Raw genomic sequence first — 18,781 nt, forward strand, 5'->3', positions numbered from 1 at the left:
ACTTCAAATGAACAAAACATCTTTCATTAGTCACAGGTTTTCAGATAATGAATTCCTCTGAGAAAGTTGATTAGAAAAGCCAGCCTTCCAGAATCAAGTACCACCAATGCTGACCTAAGATGAATTACAAAGGTTAGTAATGCTCTTGAAAGGGCCATTTCTTTGTACCCTTTAAATTATGTTTGAGACTCTTTCTACCAATACCCAGGCTCACCTTGACATTAGCACTAATAAAGTGAAGTTTTTTGTTAGTGGAATCAGCCTCTCATACAGAATAAAGCTGGAAAGAATTACTGCAGTCATACAGTCTGGCCTCCTGTGTAATATAAATCACATGTATTAATTACTGTACTAACAAAAGCAACTCAAAAAAAATCACTATAAAAAGCTTTTTGAATTTTTCTTTTTCCTTAAAGACCTACTTTAGTTAAAAGAACTCCTGTCATATGGTAAGAAAGAGGGGTTAAGGACCAGAGAGGCACCAGAAGAGCTGCAGACTCCCACTGAGAGGGTCAGATAGGGACCTACATCCTCTGCACTGTGAGCAGAGAAAGTCAGTCACTTCTATGGGCTGTCTCAGGTCATCCACACAACAGGAAAGCAGCCGCACAGAGCCACTCAGCAGAAATGCCTGGCAGGAGTGATGCCTTCCTGAAAAAATCCTGGCTTCCATCCCCTATTGCACTTACCTGAAATCCTGCATCTCCACTTCATTTGGAGGAAAGCAGGGACCTATCTGAAAAGAACTAATTTCCTTTAAAACATGGTCACCTGGAAAAGGACTCATCTCTCAGCCTGATGGTTAGCACATGCTGAAGAGGCAAAGTGAGGTCCGACTGCCATGTACCTGGAAGCCACAGTACAGTGCAAGAAGCCCCAAAAGCTTTGTGGGGCCAAAATGTGAGGCACAGGAATGAGCGAGATACTCATGCCTAGAGACCAGGACCCTTGAAGCCTCAGTTCCCACCTGCATTCATAGGATTGCTAATGCATTTCACACAGCTAATCCCTGAACAAAACCTGAACTCAGCTAGGCAGTTAGAACCATCTTTGAGGTTTCCAACTTGCCCAAATTAGTGGGTGGCAAAGTCAGCCCCCCTCAAGTGAGTTCCTAGGCTTCTTTCTTACTTTCCATTTAGTCTTACAAATCTTGCATTGCCAGCTCTATCTTGTCTAATAAAATAGATGTCTATACAATGATGCCTTCTGGATTTCCAAATTTGAAGGTACTGATGGTATCTCCCATCTCCTCTAGAACGCACTGCAGTATACAGGCTGAATACATGACGGCTTCAAATCTCCTCCAGTGAGGAAGGGAAGGAAATCCAAGTGCCAGGAACTAAATTCAAAATTACTATTCTCACAGTTAAAAGTCAATAAAGAAGTAAGAGATGATAGAAGAGATGCCACTTAATCTCTCTTCCTTTGAAAGAAATTACTTTTTTTAAAAAAAAAAGACAGTACAGACATGCCAAAGAACAGCAGGGCTTAAACTCTATCACTGAGATTTACCTCTAAGTTTCAGCAGCTCCCTGTCGCCATCCCAGGTGTTTAGACAATACCTTCAGCCACCAAAATCTCCATTCTGTCTCTGACACAGAGGCTAGGCTTGGTAAATCAAAAGGAGACACCGTTACATTCATTACAGCTGTGATTACATCCCCTCTGGAGATCAGATTAACTGCCTCTTGGAGGAACAGATCTTCAACAGACAGGGAGGGCAGTGTTAGTGTAATTCCTACTCATGTTTGGGAACAGGTTTAATTTTATTTCAGGTCAACCACAGAGGTCTGAATTGCAGTAATCTATTTAAGGCAGATCACCAATTAAACAAGGAGTATGTCTCATTATTGCTATGTTCTGCACCCACTCACTAGCAAAGCTGGTTATCTGGACAGGATAATAAAATAAATAAAACTGAAACAAGTTCTACTTTGATATTTATGAATACTATGTCACTTACCTGCGGTTCTGTTAGCAATTTGATATCAAGCTGCATTCACTAACTGTCACACAATAAAGCAGAACAACACAACTCAATATTCTGTAGCCATAACTCCATTTTAAAAACAAACACCAGCTCTGTAAGGGGCATATAAGAATCATTACTCATTACAACTCACATTTTCCTCCACCATGCAGTACAGTCACGGACTTTTCCCCCCCATATCCAAGCAGAGTTGTGCTTTGTCTCCATGGGTGCCATTTTTGTTTGAGAGCAAGCTGTAGGAACTTTTGTCCTGGCGGATGCTCACTGGCAGGTCCCATGCCCAGCGCACTCACAGAGACACAAGTCAGATTAGGGATTCTTATTCAGCCACAAATTAGTTATAGACTGTTGTAGCTCAGTTGCTGAAAGACGAGGTGGAATAAAACCTGTAACACTACTGGGGAATAAAACAGAACCCTGCACTAGCAGTGAAGTCAAATATACGTGCTCCTGTTAACAGCTCTTCCCTGACAGCCTTACTCTTACAACCAAAGGTGGTAAAACTCACCCTCATCCCATCACAGATGTTCCAAACTGTACTCAAGATGGGAAGGAGTGGCACTAGGTGAAAGAGGCTTGCTGGCTCCACAGCTTCTCCAGGCACCTCCACCTCCTCCTGCCACCAGCACCAGTGTCTCCTGCCACCACTGTACCTGCTGCAACACAACAGTGCAGAAGGCGCTACCTCAGGGAGGTGGAGGGGACCAGGAGAGAAGTGAGGAAAAATTGGTTGCTGAAGAGGTACAGGGAAGGATTCTCAAAATTAGGCATGTGGGCAGCTAAGCAAGGCCATTCGCAAACAACTGGAAATACACATCCCCTCTCAGGCATTCTTTAGGGACATGTAGTGGCTCTATCATTTAGAGAAATTATTCCAGCAGAAGTTCTGCTAAATCATTATCAAAACAAAAAATTTCCCCAAACAGCCAAGATGCTGAACATTTTTCTTTCTACTAAAATGAGGAATCACATACATCCCATACAAACATGCAGCACTTGAATCATAAAGGTCACTGTCTTGTGCTAAAATGAATCATGCCATACAGTGCCACTGCCTGTTCTATTTATCACACAATAAGATGATCTTAATTACTCAGTCCTAGCTAAAATGTAGTGCACCCATTTCAGGTAGTATTTTTAGGAAAGTTATTTTCTTTTTAGGCTTGCTTTCCTTTTTGCTGGATATTATTTAATTTGTTTTATATATATCAACACATTTCTACCCAATGTCTCAGAAAAGAGCGTTCTGTAAATTCTTTCCACAAGAAACATTTTGGCTTAAACAAAACCATCTGAATTAGGCAAACAATCTTTGTTATTTAACATACAGATAAAGTGTTTGAAACTATGAAGTTGAACCTATGAACTATGAACCTGTGAACACACGAAGATAGAGCAAGTCTATAGACTTCTGCTACATTTTTGGAGAATGTTCATATTTATTTTTCTTTTTTTTAAATGTTTTTTGTTTTTCAGGTATTTTCACAGGTGTAGTATGTACAGAAAAGACAATGCCATTCTACTTAACAGCTTGTTTTAAAACAGTAATTCAAGGTTTCTCCACATCAGAAAATGACTTCTCAAAAAAAGATCAAACCAGTTCCTAATGGCAAAGTAGTGGCTCCTGGAAAATTGGACTTAAGAAATTCCTCACCATTCCAACAGCAACAAGCTTGTGCTCTGAATTTTTATTTTTCACACAAAAATAAATCAAGATCTCTTTCAAGGAGGGCATTACTGAGTGATCTGAGAATTAAAAATCTCAAACAGCTGCAGAAACACCAACGAAATCTTGCAGTTGTTTATCCATATGCCCAAACAAAAGAAAATATGAAGGCATTAAGCATATAAGTGAAAAAAATAGTAACAGAAAGCAATAAGAGGCAAAACAATTTTCTTCTCTATATACATAAATATTTTTACATGAGAAACAAGAAATGTCAAAAATGCACAACTTTTGAGTACAAAAGAATCATTCTAGCAATAGATTTGTACAAATGAGACTTGTGTAAGCAGCATGCTATGACAGAATGAATTAAACTGCAACATAATTCAAAATACATTCATTTCAACCCTCCATACCAAAGATTTCTGAAAATGTAACATGAGGGAATACAGTTTATTAACACATATCATTTCTGGAGAGGAAAAAAAATATAATTCCCCAGTAGAATCAAGAAGGATCAATTTCAGGTTTTAAAATCCTTGGTCTTGTTCAAGGTCAAGCCCACTAAAATGCCTCAGTAGACCCAACCCTGCCAACACGTGTGCTTTAACATTACAAATGTTAGCAAGGTTATACTGATGTTGGTAGGATCACAGACAGCAAGACTGAGCAGTTCAGTGGTCTTCAACTTGGTTCTAGGACTTCGGCTGTAATTATCAAGGCACTGCTCTAAAGACAGTATATTAGACATAATAGCCCAAATGGTTCTGTAAACACATAATTACCCTGGGGATACTTCTGTGCCACCTTGTGTCTTTTTTTGAACAGCCTTTTGTTCATTGTATGCTCTGATCAATTCTAAAACCCAGCTGTATCAACACATAAGTCACCTCTGAATTTGGGCCACATATTTTGGGTTTCTTTTCTCCGAGTATCAGCAGAGGCAGCTCTAAGCAGAAACCCTGTTACAGTCAATGTAAACAAACACTAAATTATCAAGACAAATTAACTTAATTTGATGTTTGCAATTTCTACTTCACAGCCAGTACTTATTGGAGATTATGAAATCCCCACAAAATGTTTTCCCCTCTTCCTTCAAGAAAGTAATTTCACTCACTTCCCTGTATTACTCATCTTCTTTCCTTCTTGAATTACCATGTTTTATGACATTCATTCAAACCTCTTACATTACAGCTCTGCAAGACAGAAAAAATACCTGTTCCTGCCATCTTAGACAGTATACGCTCTCGCTCTATTACATTAGCTCTAAACACAACTTTGCTGCTTTCAGAGATAAACAGGCATGACAGCTCTGAAACAGAAAATCCATACTAACAGGTCATAAACTTTCACTATCATTGTAAATGTAATTGAGAAATAAAAGCTATACTGGAAAGACATGTTAAACCACTGTTTTACAGTGGAACTCCTTTACGGCCTGTCATTTTGATCAAAAAAATCCATGCTGTCATCGGTGAAGTTGACGTCAGTAACATTGCCACTGTCTGGGTGCCTTTACACATAACCCACAAGCTCAGCTAGCAGCCTTTTAAAAAAATTAAATTACTAAAGTAGAAACTGTTCCTTTTATACTCCTAAAATTTAAATATTGCCAACACTTTTACCAATAGTTGTCAATGAGGAGAACAGAGATAACTTAAATTAGTTCTTCACTGAAGACCTAAATCAAATCTCGGGTGTAAATGTTCAGTTGGCCTCAGGAAGCAAGCAGTCCCTGGAAATGTCTATGTGTATGAAGGAAATGCCCTGTTCTGTGTGGATAGATAAAAATAGATCAAACTGTTATTATTTGCTCTTTGGATACAAGAACAATGTAGAGGTCCCCATGCTCTGGGGTACTGAAAGAGAAATGGAAACAAGAGAAGCCTAAACCCTAGTCCTGATTGGTGTTTGTTGTACATTAATCTTCCTGTACTCGGTCACAATCAGCCCCAAAAAGCCCACTGTGAGGGCGCACAAATTCTGTGAGCATTCTTCCCCAGAGACATTTCAAAGCCCAAACTTAAGTCTTAATTTTACTTCCCTCACATTAAATATTTATTTAGCTGATTAAAATAAATAAAATATGTGAGTCTGGATTGCTATCATCAATGAAAACCTTCACCTTTCTGCTTCCCAGGCAGGTACCAAGACATCCTGACATTAATCAGAAACATGGTTTGGCATTTCAGGGAGAGAAGCTGATGCCTAATAGATGAGAACAGCAGAGTAAGCCCTTGAGGCAGGAGGCACTACAGAGAAAGAGGGGCAACAAAAAAAAAAAAATCTCAACATAAAAGCAGTATCGGAGGAAATGGGCAATTTAACTTACATTCCCAGCAAACTCTGCTGGCCAACTGTTGTTCATTATTATCAGTTTATGGTTGTGGTCTTAAACTGGGAGAGAAGCAAGTTGAGGATTTTTTTCCCAGTCATTACTATGTAGACTAAGTTCTAGACTCAGCTATGATTCATGTGCTATTTGTTTGCTGGTTTATCCTACGAAACTAGTTCTATTGCAATGAATGCCTGACAGCATGATTTCAGCAGTGTAGAGTGCACCTAGCTTTGTACGAGCTCCAAACAGAAACAGCATTATGCCAACACAGTGTAAATTGTACGTCCAAAGTCACAATTTCAGATAGGTTTTCAGGAATACCATCAGGTTTGGATAGCTTGTAAAAGCCCAGAGTTAACAACTACAGCCACCCTCTCCTCCATGACAATTTTCACATGAACTATATTTTTCTAAATCTTGTGTTTGCCTAAACCTCAGGATATGGTATTTTCAATGTTTTCTTTCCCTTTCATTTCTCCATTTTCTCCTTCCAGCCCCCCTGGTAACTAAGCAGTTAATGTTACTTTTGATCAATTGTTAGAAAAGAGCAAATCAATGACTGTACACGTAGCTATACCAACATAAATCGCCCTCCTAGAGCTTACATGGGTCTTTCATTGAAATTCAACAACATAACATAAAAATAAAAATAATAATAATAATAATAATAATAATAATAATAATAATAATAATATCCCTTCAATACAGAACAAAATATTCCAATGAACAAATTTTATAGCAAATGTTGTAAAGTGCACAAAAATATTAATGGAAATATTTAAAAAAATAAAAAAGTTTTCTAGTGTCACCATGAAAACTTCCGAAATATTCCGTTAAAATTAAATAATCTAACAAGACTTTTTGGCTCTAATATATTGGCAGACAGCAGCAACATTTTTCAGAAAAATTACACCACCTAAATATACTGTATCTTAGCAGCATAAAAAGTCCCTACAATTAGATGCAATTGCAGGCCTATTAAGCATAAACCCGATAAAATGTTACAAATGTAGTTTTCATTTAAAAGAATGGATTTCCATGGAATCCTAGAGGTAACATTTGTTATTTTGTTTACATTGTATTCTGGTAGTAAACCCAACTATAACCAGTCGCTTTCCCTCCTTCTTATCTTTCTTCCCAAAATTGCACAGAGTACTGGAAAATTGAATCAAGTTATAAAATATGGCCACACTGAAGAAACCATACTAAACAAAACAAAATTCAACCTAAAGCCTAAAAACAAATGATCCCAGAAAATAACAATCATTGTCAGACAACCGCAGCTTCACACTACTGACCGATGCTCCCCACACACATAGATGGCACTGGGTCGAATGCGCCGCCTTGTGTGGCCAGGTAGCTGTGGCAAAAACTTGAAATATTTGGGCATCAAGTCCAAGCATGCATCATGAAATTTCTTAATCCTCCAGTAGTAAATCAGTGGGTTCAGTGCAGACTTGAGGTAGCAGAGCCAAAGGAGCCAAGTGCTTATCTCAAAAAAGTTGTGCTTGTAGTAGAAGTGGCTGTTGAATGTGGCAATAAGGCTGTAAGTGGTGAAGGGTGCCCAACAGACTATGAAGACAAGGAACAAAATCAAGATGGTTGTGAAGGCACGAGTTTTAAAGCTCATATCAATATTCATCTGAAAAGGTCTCTGTAAGCTCATGAGACCAAGTTTGCTGGCCTGGCTGAGACATATGCTATCAGGGTGGCTATGGATACGAACTGCATTGTGGCGGACGGTGTTGAGTATGCCCATAAAAGAATACAGCATTACCAGGAATGGAATAAAAAAAGATATTAGCAAGATAACTATCACATAGGCTTGGTAACCTGGGCTTGTAGAGTAGCCAAAAACACACTGAGGTGCTCTTGAGGGTATCTGCAGATTAGGATTCCCTACCGATAACGGAAAAGCAACAACAAAGGATGCCGCCCAGGAAATCGCAATGAGAATCTTTGCACGATAAGGGTTCAGTTTATCTTGCCTCTGAACTATGATAAGAAATCGGTCAATACTAATAATAAGAAGAATGGCTACCCCCTCTATGGCAAAGAGCCAGAAGAACATGGCAGAGACTCTGCAGAATATATCCCCAAAAATCCACTGAGTGGTAATGATTGTTATCAGAGCAAAAGGCATGTTCAGCACTGCCAGCAGCATGTCTGCAAAAGCCAGGCTTGCTAAGAGGATGTTAATTGCAGATCGCATAGCTGCCTTCTGGTAGACCATGAGGCAGACAACAAAGTTTCCAAGGAAAGAAACCAATAGGATAAATATCATAGCAGCAGAAAGAATGATCTGGAGTGGCAAACTCAAGCTCCTGAAAACTTCTTGCAGTGGCAGGATAGCCGTAGCGTTTACCAGAAAAGTACTTCTCTCAGTGGTGAGCACGGCACCTGAACTATATCTCAATGGCTGTGTTGTGCCACTATGAAGCAAGAACTGGGGAGTGGTAAAATTCGTATAGGCATTTTCATAAACAATAAAAGTAGTGTTTGAGGTCCCAGAGTGGGCCAGCGTCAACATTGCTGAGAAAACCATTGCTTCAGGAGAAACGAAAGCAGAACCAAAGGTCTTCAAGGCATTTCATCTTGTTCAGGCAGTATCTTATTCCTGGTCATTTAACAAATCAAAATTCAACGTCTGAAAGCATCAAAGTTCTTAAATTCACGTCAGTATTTCCACCTGAAAAAGAAGAAATTTAAAGAAACAAAGTAAGACTCTCAAAACCAATGGGAACCAAACGACAGCTCTGCTTTACTTAATGACAAAAGGATCCTTAATACATATTTGCACTTTAGAGGGACACAATTTACTTAAGCACCAGTCACAGGAGTCTCATAATATTTAGTCTTTTTCTTATACATCCTGCTCTGTAGCCTTGTTGATACTGTACAACTGTCACTCACCAAGCTTGCTTTTTTTTTTTTTTTTTTTTTTTTTTTTTTAAAAAAATGAAAACAAACTTTACTGATGACATAATTTTAGTTACATAACTTTTAAACTAACTTCATGACTTTGTTCTGAAATTGCCTACAGTTAGAAACTTTACTAACATTTCCAAATAGCTTAAGTAGTATCAGTATCGTTTACCTGCCTGGCTGGTAAGCACTGAAAAGCCTACCTATCTGAGCTATGCTACATGATACAGAATCCTTGGTTCCATGTAAGCCAGAGCAGATGCCTCAGGAAAAACATGAAGAATATCCTAACCTGTTATCAATTATTAAATAATTTGTCCACAGAATTAAGGTATTTCTCAATTTGTTTCCTTTAATGACTGACTCGTATCAAGTTGCAGGAAAGTAACTTCATGAGTCCTACAACCCTTCCCCCTGCAGCAAGCTTTCCTGCTTTCACTGGTCTAAGACATGTCTTTGTTAATTCATCTTGGTATCCCAAGATCCTGCATGCATCCTCTTTCTTCTTGTAAATCTAATCCTGAGACCACTCTGCTGAACTCTGAGTGGCCTGAAGGGTGGCCTCATTGCTATGATGATACAATGCAACGTTTCCTTTTAGAGTTTACATGTACTGTCTTGTTGTAGTATTATTACATGTATTGTATTACTACGTACTGTTCTTACAAATAAAATGCAAAGGAGTTGAGAGTTGTCTCCCCTTTCCAGTGCTAGCTCTTCCCCTCCATCCTGGACTATTAAACTAAATGCTCACAGAGTACTCTGGCATCTGATCAAGCTCGAAACCAGAAGGATTCTATGGCCTTTTAAAAAACAGATCACCACGAGAAACAAAAGTGGGATTCACCTCATTCATTCTGGATGACTGTAACAGTCACTTCAGGCTGTTTTCATGTTTTTAGTCAGAAGAGGGATATAAGCATCTTCAGAGGGTAATCTATCTCATCCTCTATCTCTGCACATGGTGACAAGCTTGTGCAACTAACTCAAGAAGCCTATGTTTGGTAACACAAATCCTGCCCACAGGATTTATGCAGGTTCTGTTTGGTATTAACATTGGGCAAAAGTGAAGGGAGGAAGGAATACTTTTATGAATTTACACAAGAACCACATACTTCATGGAAGATCAGAAGTTTATTCTTCCCTGGACAATACCTCACCAACAAAGGAACTGCAAAATAACAAAGTCTAACCTATGTGACCAGTTTGGACTTCTAGCGATCTGAATGTAAGCCTGCTCAGGCTGCTGCCAAGGATTCAGCATGGAACAGCAGCACTATGACCTGCTCCTCCCATTCCACAGCAAAGCTACTCCCTTCCTATCTGCAAGCTCAATACTGCTAGATGATTTCCAGGGCCAGACTGCCTTCAGCATATTTTCTAAGACAAAAGAGTAACCTATCTCCTTTAATTTTCAGTGGTATCATGAAGGCATATTATCATAAACAACCTAATTTCATTGAGTCTGTGGTAGGTTGACCCTGGCTGGACACCAGGTGCCCACCAAAGCCAATCTATCATTCCCCTCCTCAGCTGAACAGGGGAGAGAAAATATAACAAAAGGGCTTGTGGACAGAGAGAGGGACAGGGAGATGACTCAGCAATTACAGTCACAGGCAAAAGAGGAACTTGGGGAAAAATTAATTTATTACCAATCGAATCAGAGTAGGATAATGAGAAAATAAAAAGTCTTAGAACACCTTCCCCCCACCGCTCCCCTCTTCCTGGGTTCATCTTCATTCCCAGTTTCTCTACCTCCTCCCTGTCAGCAGTGCAGGGGGTTGGGGAATGGGGGTTGTGGTCAGTTCATCACACATTGTTTCTGCTGCTCCCTCTTCCTCAGGGGGAGGACTCCTCACACTCTTCTCCTGCTCCAGCGTGGGGTCCCTCCCACAGGAGACAGTCCGCCATGAACTTCTCCAACGTGGGTCCTTCCCTCGGGCTGCAGCTCTTCTCGAACTGCTCCAGCGTGGGTCCCTTCCATGGGGTGCAGCCCTTCAGGAACAGGCTGCTCCAGCGTGGGTCCCCCACGGGGTCACAACTCCTTCCAGCAAACCTGCTCCAGTGTGGGCTCCTCTCCACGGGTCCAGGTCCTGCCAGGAGCCTGCACCAGTGTGGGCTTCCCATGGGGTCACAGCCTCCTTCAGGGGCATCCCCCTGCTCTGGCGTGGGTCCTCCCCAGGCTGCAGGTGGGTCTCTGCTCCATTGATAACTTCCATGGGCTACAGGGGCACGGCTGCCTCACCAGGGGCTTTAGCACCGGCTGCAGGGAATCTCTGCTCTGGTGCCTGGAGCATCTCCTCCCCTCCTTCTGCACTGACCTTGGTATCCGCAGGGCTGCTTCCTCTCACTTATTCTCACTCCTTTCTCCATAAGCAGCTGCAGAGTTTTTTCTCCCCCTTCTTAAATATGTTCTCACAGTGGCGCTACCACCATTGCTGATGGTCTCAGTCTTGGCCAGCAGCGGGTCTGTCTTGGAGCTAGCTGGCATTGACTCCATCGGACAGAGAAGAAGTTTCTAGAAGCTTTTCACAGAAGCCACCCCTGTAGCACGGCCACTACCATAATCTTCCCATGCAAACTCAAATTCCAGTTTCTAGAGGTCCTTCTGCTTGAATGGGAGGGAATATTATAATTTTTTAATTTATCCTATTATGTTTCAAAGACTGCTAAACTCAGCAAGAGTATACTAAGCTATATACATTGACATTTTGCAAAACTGCCAAATTCTGTTAATTCTATTCTAGGTTTTCCTTTTCTCTCCATTCTCTCCCTTCCATTTTTATTTTACAGTAACTCTTCTAGAGAAAGCCTCAATGTTAATTACAGGCTAAAGCAGATATAGCAGCCATAATTCTTTCTTTGGTCTTTATAAACCTTTCCATTACTAGTCTTCTGTAACATATTTGTTAGAATAAAATCTGTAAACAACAGCAGAAAAGTTAACACAGCTTTCCAGGATAAACAAACATAGATTTTAGGAATGAACTTGAAAATCTCACCCGAAGTTCCACTGAGGTTTATGACTCCACAAGCCAAGAACACTGAAGAGGGAAGGAAGCTGCAGCATTCTGCAGGGACTGCAAAAGAGAATAACTTCAACAAATAATTCTGGGTTTAAAATCATGGCATACAGAAAATTAGATCCCCAGGGCAGTATCTTTTAGAGTTCTGTTAGCAATAAGCCAGCAAAGGTAACTTTTGCATTCTTGATTGTTTTTGACAAGGTGGCTCCAACGAGGCTCTAAAAGAAACTAATCTGTCATTAGATAAGTGTAAAGCCCTCTCACAGACAATAATCAGTTTAAAATAGGAAATAAAAAAGGAGCAGTTAGTTTTGCAGTGAAGACAGGTCACCAGAATGATCCTACAAAGAAAATCTATACTGGGATTCAAGCTCTTCAACCTGTATGGGAGAAGAAGAAAATGTGAAACCACAACATTTGCTGCTGATGAACGTGAACTGTTTTTCAGAGCACTTTAATAAAAACAAATGTCAACTATAAAGAGGTAGAGAGGGATCTCATGACAGTTAATGACAAGCTAATAGACTTCCTGATAAAATTCAGTGTTGCTAGAGGTAAAGCTATGCCTGTATAGGAAAAAAGTTATCTGCACAGTAACAAATGTTAAACCACTGATTACCATTCAGAAGAAAAACAGATCTTCAGGTTTAACAGTCTGTTCTATGAAAACATCAGCCAAGTGTTCAGAATTGTTAGCAAAGAAACCAAGAAGAAAAGCAGAACCTATCTACATACACTATGTATTTATACACCCTACATGCTACAATACATATCCATGGCACCTCTTCAGTACTATGTTCAGGTCTGCTTCACCTGATTTCTATTCAAAAGTGACCGACAAAAGGTATCATAGAGGTCTACAGAATTATTAGTGGCACAGGGAAGTGAATGATTGCTGTCTCTCATAATGTAAGAATAGGAAAAGCCAAAGGAATCACAAAATCCCAGAATCATTGAGGTTGGAAGGGACCTCTAGAGGTCATTGGCCACCCCCTGTGCTCAGGCAGGGCCACCTAGAGTCAGTTGCCCAGGACCATGTTCAGACAGCTTTTGAGTATCTCTAAGGACAGAGACTCCACAACCTCTCTGGACAATCTGTGCCCGTGCTTGGTCACCCTCACAGTGGGAAGAAGTGTTTCCTGACGTTCAGGAGGAAACTCCTGTGTTTCAGTTTGTGAGCATTGCCTCTGATCCTGTCATGGGGCACCACTGAAAAGAGCCTGGCTCTGTCCTCTTTGCACTCTCCCTACAGGTATTTATATATATTCATAAGATCCCCTCGAGCCTTCTCCACTCCAGGCTAAGCAGTCCCAGCTTGCTCAGCCTTTCCTCACAGGAGAGATACTCCAGTCTCTTCATTATCTTTGTAGCCCTCCACTAGACTCTCTCTCCAGTATGTCCATGTCTCTTGAACTGAGGAGCCCAGAACTGGAAATTATTAGTTCACAATTAATTACGAAAATACTTGCCACGGGATGCTGTGGATGTCACAGAGCTTCTGTGGATGTAGAAGGCAATTTAGGACATATTTCACAGGATCTTTATATAGATGTCTATGTCAGGAAGAGGTGAATCACCTTCAGGAAGCGCCTATCTCCCTCTGCAGACTGCAAAGGGTACATGGCCGTTTGATTTGAATACAGACATTTTGAGCACATACATGCAGTTCCTTGACTAACTTTAAATATATACAACAGAATTTGCTCACTTAGCTTAAGTTTACAGCTCTTTAAACACATTTATGCCACACAACTTTACACTCTGAAGTTTGAAGTTCAGCAGAGCTTTAGACGATAACATGTATCATAAAAGCTCTAAAGAAAAACAAACAAACAAAAGAAAACCAAGCCTGAAAACGTTCCAAGGTAAAGAATCAATTTTTTGGAAAATATTGCTTTATCACAAATTGTCCTTCTAAACAGAAGGAACCAGACAAGGGGAGTAGAAGCAAAATGTTCTGCACCCTTGGTTTAGTAAATGAGATTGTGCTACCCTGCATTTCTCAAGCCAGTAGCATCCCAGTATATAGCAAAGGACAAAGGATCAGAGCTGTCTACAGACTTTTCCTCACAAACCCAGAAAAAGTGATAAGAAAAATAATCTCATGTATGCTTTATCACCATTCCAGCTTTCTAAGCAAATAGCTACCTCCTGTTTTGTGCTTTCTCCCCACAGTATGAAGCTTGTATGCTCTTCTGTACAGTGTTAAGAGGAGGAGGATGACCTCATACAATCTGCTGCCTGGACCTAGCCAAGTGCTTGAAGTGGGAAGCAAGCGTTAGCCATTTGGCTGTTGCATAATTCATCAGCCATTATCTTCTTTTCAAGAAGGATGAAAGAGTGAGGACTGATGAGCTCTTGCAAAGAAGACAACTAACCTAATAGAGGACTGCAGTCTTGGGATTCCAGGTAGAAAAAAACCCAACCTCTTGAGTGTTGCTCCTGTGTTCACTGCTTCCTGATGGTTTCCAGGCAGCACCTTTCTCTGTACACTGTTTATCACTCTGAGGTGTGAAATCTTTCCATGCACCCCATACTGAATCTGTGTGCTCGAATGTGTTTTGGAGTTACAGTTATCTAACCTGCAGGCAACTTAGTTACACTCTTTTTTGGTTATCATGCTTCAGAAAGTGGTTGGCAATTCAACCAATAAATTGAAGAGGATCCCTTCTGTAGCAGTCCTATATAAATTTTTCCTTATTTTTTTTACCCTCCTACTTAAATGGCTTCTACCATGACTATCCACATGATTATTAGACATGTGCCTTCATCCTTCTTCCTACCCTTCCAATTTCCCCAAAATTATGTAAGGATAGAAACATAAGCTGAAAAAAAGGGACCAATAAGATAACTTCACAGCAATTTCATTTCAGTCCTCATTTGCTCTTTGAGAAAGACAGATCCTGTAATTTCAAAGCCAGAGCCATTGCTGAATGGTAATCACATAGCTTGTAAAAGACAACCATGCTTTGATAGTTTAAATAGGTAAGCTTATTGATGGTCAAAGTACTCAAGCAAGAGGCAGATACCTTTTTGTCACAGCATTCACACTTTTGGAACATGTACTCTCACTGATTCTTTTCAGATGCAAAAAAGCTTCACACAATCACTTTTTTTCCATTTCAGTGCTGAAAATTACTGGGTATGCACATTTTCTCTCAAGCAAGGTTCTCACTCATATGCAACTTTCTTTTTATGGAACATAATAGACACAATTATTTCAATGAAGTACACACTTAAAGCTAAATAACACACAAATTTCATTCATCAAATATAATTATTGCTAAAACTATGGTGTCTGTTTTTAACAGCTTTTGAAGCTAAAAGGTTTCCATTCAAAATTTGGATAGCACGCTCAACCAGAAATAAAAGATTATATCTTATATGCAAAGCCAACATCAGTCAAAACCAGTAACTCCAACATAGACAAAACAAGGAACATAACAGTGCCATAACAACAGTTATGTTTAATGCAGATCAGAACACACTATGAACAGCTGCCAAAATGTTCAAGGAGTTATTAAATTTATCTGTTAAAAAGAAAGCATATTTTCAGTACCGCTCAGCACCAGAATTTGATCCAGCACACAGAAATCATTCTGATTCAGAAACTAGCAATGCCTAGTACATTGATCCTATTTCTTGGGAATGTTTGAAGTGCTCACAAATGGGAAGCTTCTGCACACTTTATAGCTACTATCAATGGTTTTATTTTCAAGGCAAACTTTGACAAAAACAATTTTTGCAACACAAAAAACATTGAAAAGGCAAAATATTCTTAGGGGAAAAAGGATAAAGTGAACAACAAACCTGAAGCCAAGGACTTACTTTATTTTCAAAAAAAATTTGTGTGTTAATAGAAAATACTCAAGTATGTGCTCTCTGACACCCCATTATTGTACAAAGTAGCCCAAGACATACTCCCCTCTCAACAAAAATCAAGCATTGTTTCCTATGCCATTAAGCAGAGGCAGGAACATATAGCAATGGAATCCTTTCTGCTAAAGCCAGTGAAAAGAATGAGTCAGAACACAAATCAGCAGGGGCAATGTTACTCACCTAACTGTTCCACCTAAAAGGAACTAGCAGCTTTCAGTTTTAATACCTATTTACATATCCTAAATTGAAACTAATCAACTACACTGCATGAGTAGATGACCTATAAAACTATTCACAAGAGGCATTAGTTTAATTTAGGAAATTTTCCTTTTTTCCACTCTATAAACACTACTGTGGCAATTTTCATTGGAAAATATCGTGGGAAACAGCCACCTCTGCTTTGGGTCATTAAGTACCACTAATTGACCTCTTGAGGATATTTCTTTCTGTCCTTAATTCAGAGAGCCATTAACTGTCAAGAAATGTCAGCCACAGGAATTATTATTATTATTCTAAACCACAAATATACAAAATGGAAAGAACAATTCTATTTTCTTAGCTCTTGGGAAAAATCATGTTCTCAATCTGTAGGTCATGTAAATGGACTTACATTACACAGTTCTAGGTTCATTTCTAGTACTGTCACAATACTCCCCCTGACTTTAACTTCCCCACTAGTTCAATGGTCGTATAAACCACATTCATGTTGAAGAGCTAACTGAATACTGTAGTACCTAGGAGAACAGTAAACATTGAAAATACTATTGAAAACATACTCTTTTAATGAACAGTCTCTGCCTAGTTATTAACATACAACTAACAAGTTGGAAGCTTCCTAAACGCTTGGCTTTCTAAATTTTAAGTGGACCTTTGCATTATATATGCAATCACTACATGTCAGCTTGACAAATTAAAAAAAGCAAGCATACCAATCCAGACAGGCTCCCATGAAGAGCAGGAATCTTAAGTCATCTTGTGCTGTTCTGTTCAGCAAAGAACTCCCTTTCCAAATAACCTGTCAAGAAAAAAAGTTGGTGACATTTATACTCAAGGCAGGACAAAATTCAGAATTGCAAAAGTTTTTCATGTAATAAAACGTTATTTTTATTGGGAGAGGTAGAATATGCATGTCTCCTAACAAAAGGCAGATCACATGTCCCTTTCTTGCAGAAGGTACAGACCTTACGCAGGACTACGGCATCTAAGTTTCATCAAGCCAAACAGATGCCCAGCTATCTCACTCCTGGAGCATAAGAACCTCACCATTTAGTACTATCATTTGCCAGAACTGGAATAATGTTGGTTTAGCTCTCATTCAGTTGCATTTATTTAATTTGTAGACAAACACACAACAGTTAGCCACCACACGTCTTACTGGATCTATTAAAATACTTGCTTAGCCTTAAACATCAGGATGCTGACCTTGAGACCCCCAAAGACTCTCAGAAAAAAATGTCATTTAAACCCACAGTGTGCTACCAAACATCATAAAGAAGTTGAATAAATTTTCCCCAAATGGCAAAGATATCAGCATAATCGTTCCAGAAAAACAAAGGGTAAGAAAATAGGTCTAGAAAGGAAGAATAAGCCATGAAAGTTTCAATGCAGGATCTCAGCACTTCCTTTACATGCTCTCATACCAATCAATCAGCAGTACAATGCTATTATGCCTCGAGTAGTTAAAATTATTTCTGTAAACTGGGCCTGTAACGTAGCTAAAAAGCTGCATATTCCACCACGACATACCTGTTGTTAACTGAGAACATCAATTTTCAATGTAGGTTTTCCATATACTCTCAGAAAGAAGCCAAAAAAATTCAGTGAGACTTGAAAGCTGAGTTTATGTCACACTAAAGGATTCCAGTGACCTGATTTATTTATAAATATGGTTTATATATAAAAATCAAAAGAACAAAGACATGGGACACAGACACTTTCACATGCTAGTTTTCAAAAGGATACACAACTTTTAATTTCTGTCAGAAGAAGCTTTTGGAACATCTGTAAGTCACCTCCACACTGGAGCAAAAGATGTCAGGAACCTCCAGGAACAAATTTCTAAATAAATACTGTACATGGGGGTTGGAGGACAAACCACCCAATGAGTTTACAATGATCTTCTTCTACAAGGGAAGTAATAAGAACAAACTACTTTTAAGACCACTCATAATTTCCTGGTTCCTCCAACCATTCAAGTGCTGAGTTTCTGTATCTGTGACCAATTATCACAGATTTCAAACACCCAGAACATAAGGCCTGATTTGCCAGATTGGTGTTGAGAAATATGTCTGCTGCAGAACAAACCCATTATCTAGCCACAATGGAAGTCAGTGCCTCAAAGATTTTTCTGATAATCTGTTAATACAAATTGTTTTCCATTAGTACAAAAATTTAATCTTTAGATTTATGACACAGAACAAGGTGGGAAGGAAAAATAAAAGTCACAGTTTTAGTTATGTATAAAAGAAATAAAATGTAGTCATTAGATTATCATATACTTCAACCACTTGTTTTGCTCCCTCTTTAGTGAGGTAAGTATTATAAACACTTAATCTCTCTCAGGCTTTCTGAAGTGTCAAGAAGTAAACAGGTTTGCAAAGCAGGCAGAATAGTCTGCCATGAACTTGGACAGACTAAATACACTGACAAACTATCAGATCTTCCCACCAAGACAGGCACATTCTCTGACATAAGAGCCATTTCCTCTCAGAAAGTGTTTCCAATTCTCATTAAAAGTATCTTTAAAATCAATTTAGAAAAGCATTCTAAGCATCATCACAAATGAAAAAGTTCTTCCACTTCAAGCCTTCAAGAAGGGTAAAAATAGAAACACACTTCCAAAGTAAATCTGGAAAATTTTACTAAATTTCAGTACTTTGCAGAGCTTGCTCTTAATTGGGTAAGATTGTTTTGGGCAGTTTTCTGCTGGCAATCAGGAGTTAACATGGTTTCCAAAC

The 18,781-nt window shown here is 39.3% G+C and overlaps 1 protein-coding gene across 3 annotated transcripts; it reads right to left on the reverse strand.

Annotated features, from left to right (window-relative positions):
- Positions 1-1,286: 1,286 nt before the first annotated feature.
- GPR63 (G protein-coupled receptor 63) lies at positions 1,287-16,841 on the reverse strand. 3 transcript variants are annotated; one of them, XM_026845987.1, is made up of 5 exons: positions 16,754-16,841; positions 11,922-11,999; positions 7,293-8,683; positions 2,499-2,646; positions 1,287-2,352 (listed from the first exon to the last, which is right to left on the reverse strand). In XM_026845987.1, the coding sequence occupies exons 3-5, from the start codon at positions 8,537-8,539 to the stop codon at positions 2,329-2,331; spliced, it is 1,419 nt and encodes a 472-aa protein (XP_026701788.1). In that variant the 5' UTR covers positions 8,540-8,683; positions 11,922-11,999; positions 16,754-16,841; the 3' UTR covers positions 1,287-2,328. The 3 variants fall into 3 exon arrangements, with proteins under 3 accessions (XP_026701788.1, XP_026701787.1, XP_026701789.1); XM_026845986.1 differs by having other exon boundaries at positions 1,287-2,646; XM_026845988.1 differs by lacking the exons at positions 1,287-2,352; positions 2,499-2,646 and having other exon boundaries at positions 6,725-8,683.
- Positions 16,842-18,781: the final 1,940 nt, after the last annotated feature.

This window comes from Athene cunicularia, assembly GCF_003259725.1.
Source record: "Athene cunicularia isolate RWA chromosome 3 unlocalized genomic scaffold, athCun1 chr3_part1, whole genome shotgun sequence".
Taxonomy (NCBI): domain Eukaryota; kingdom Metazoa; phylum Chordata; class Aves; order Strigiformes; family Strigidae; genus Athene; species Athene cunicularia.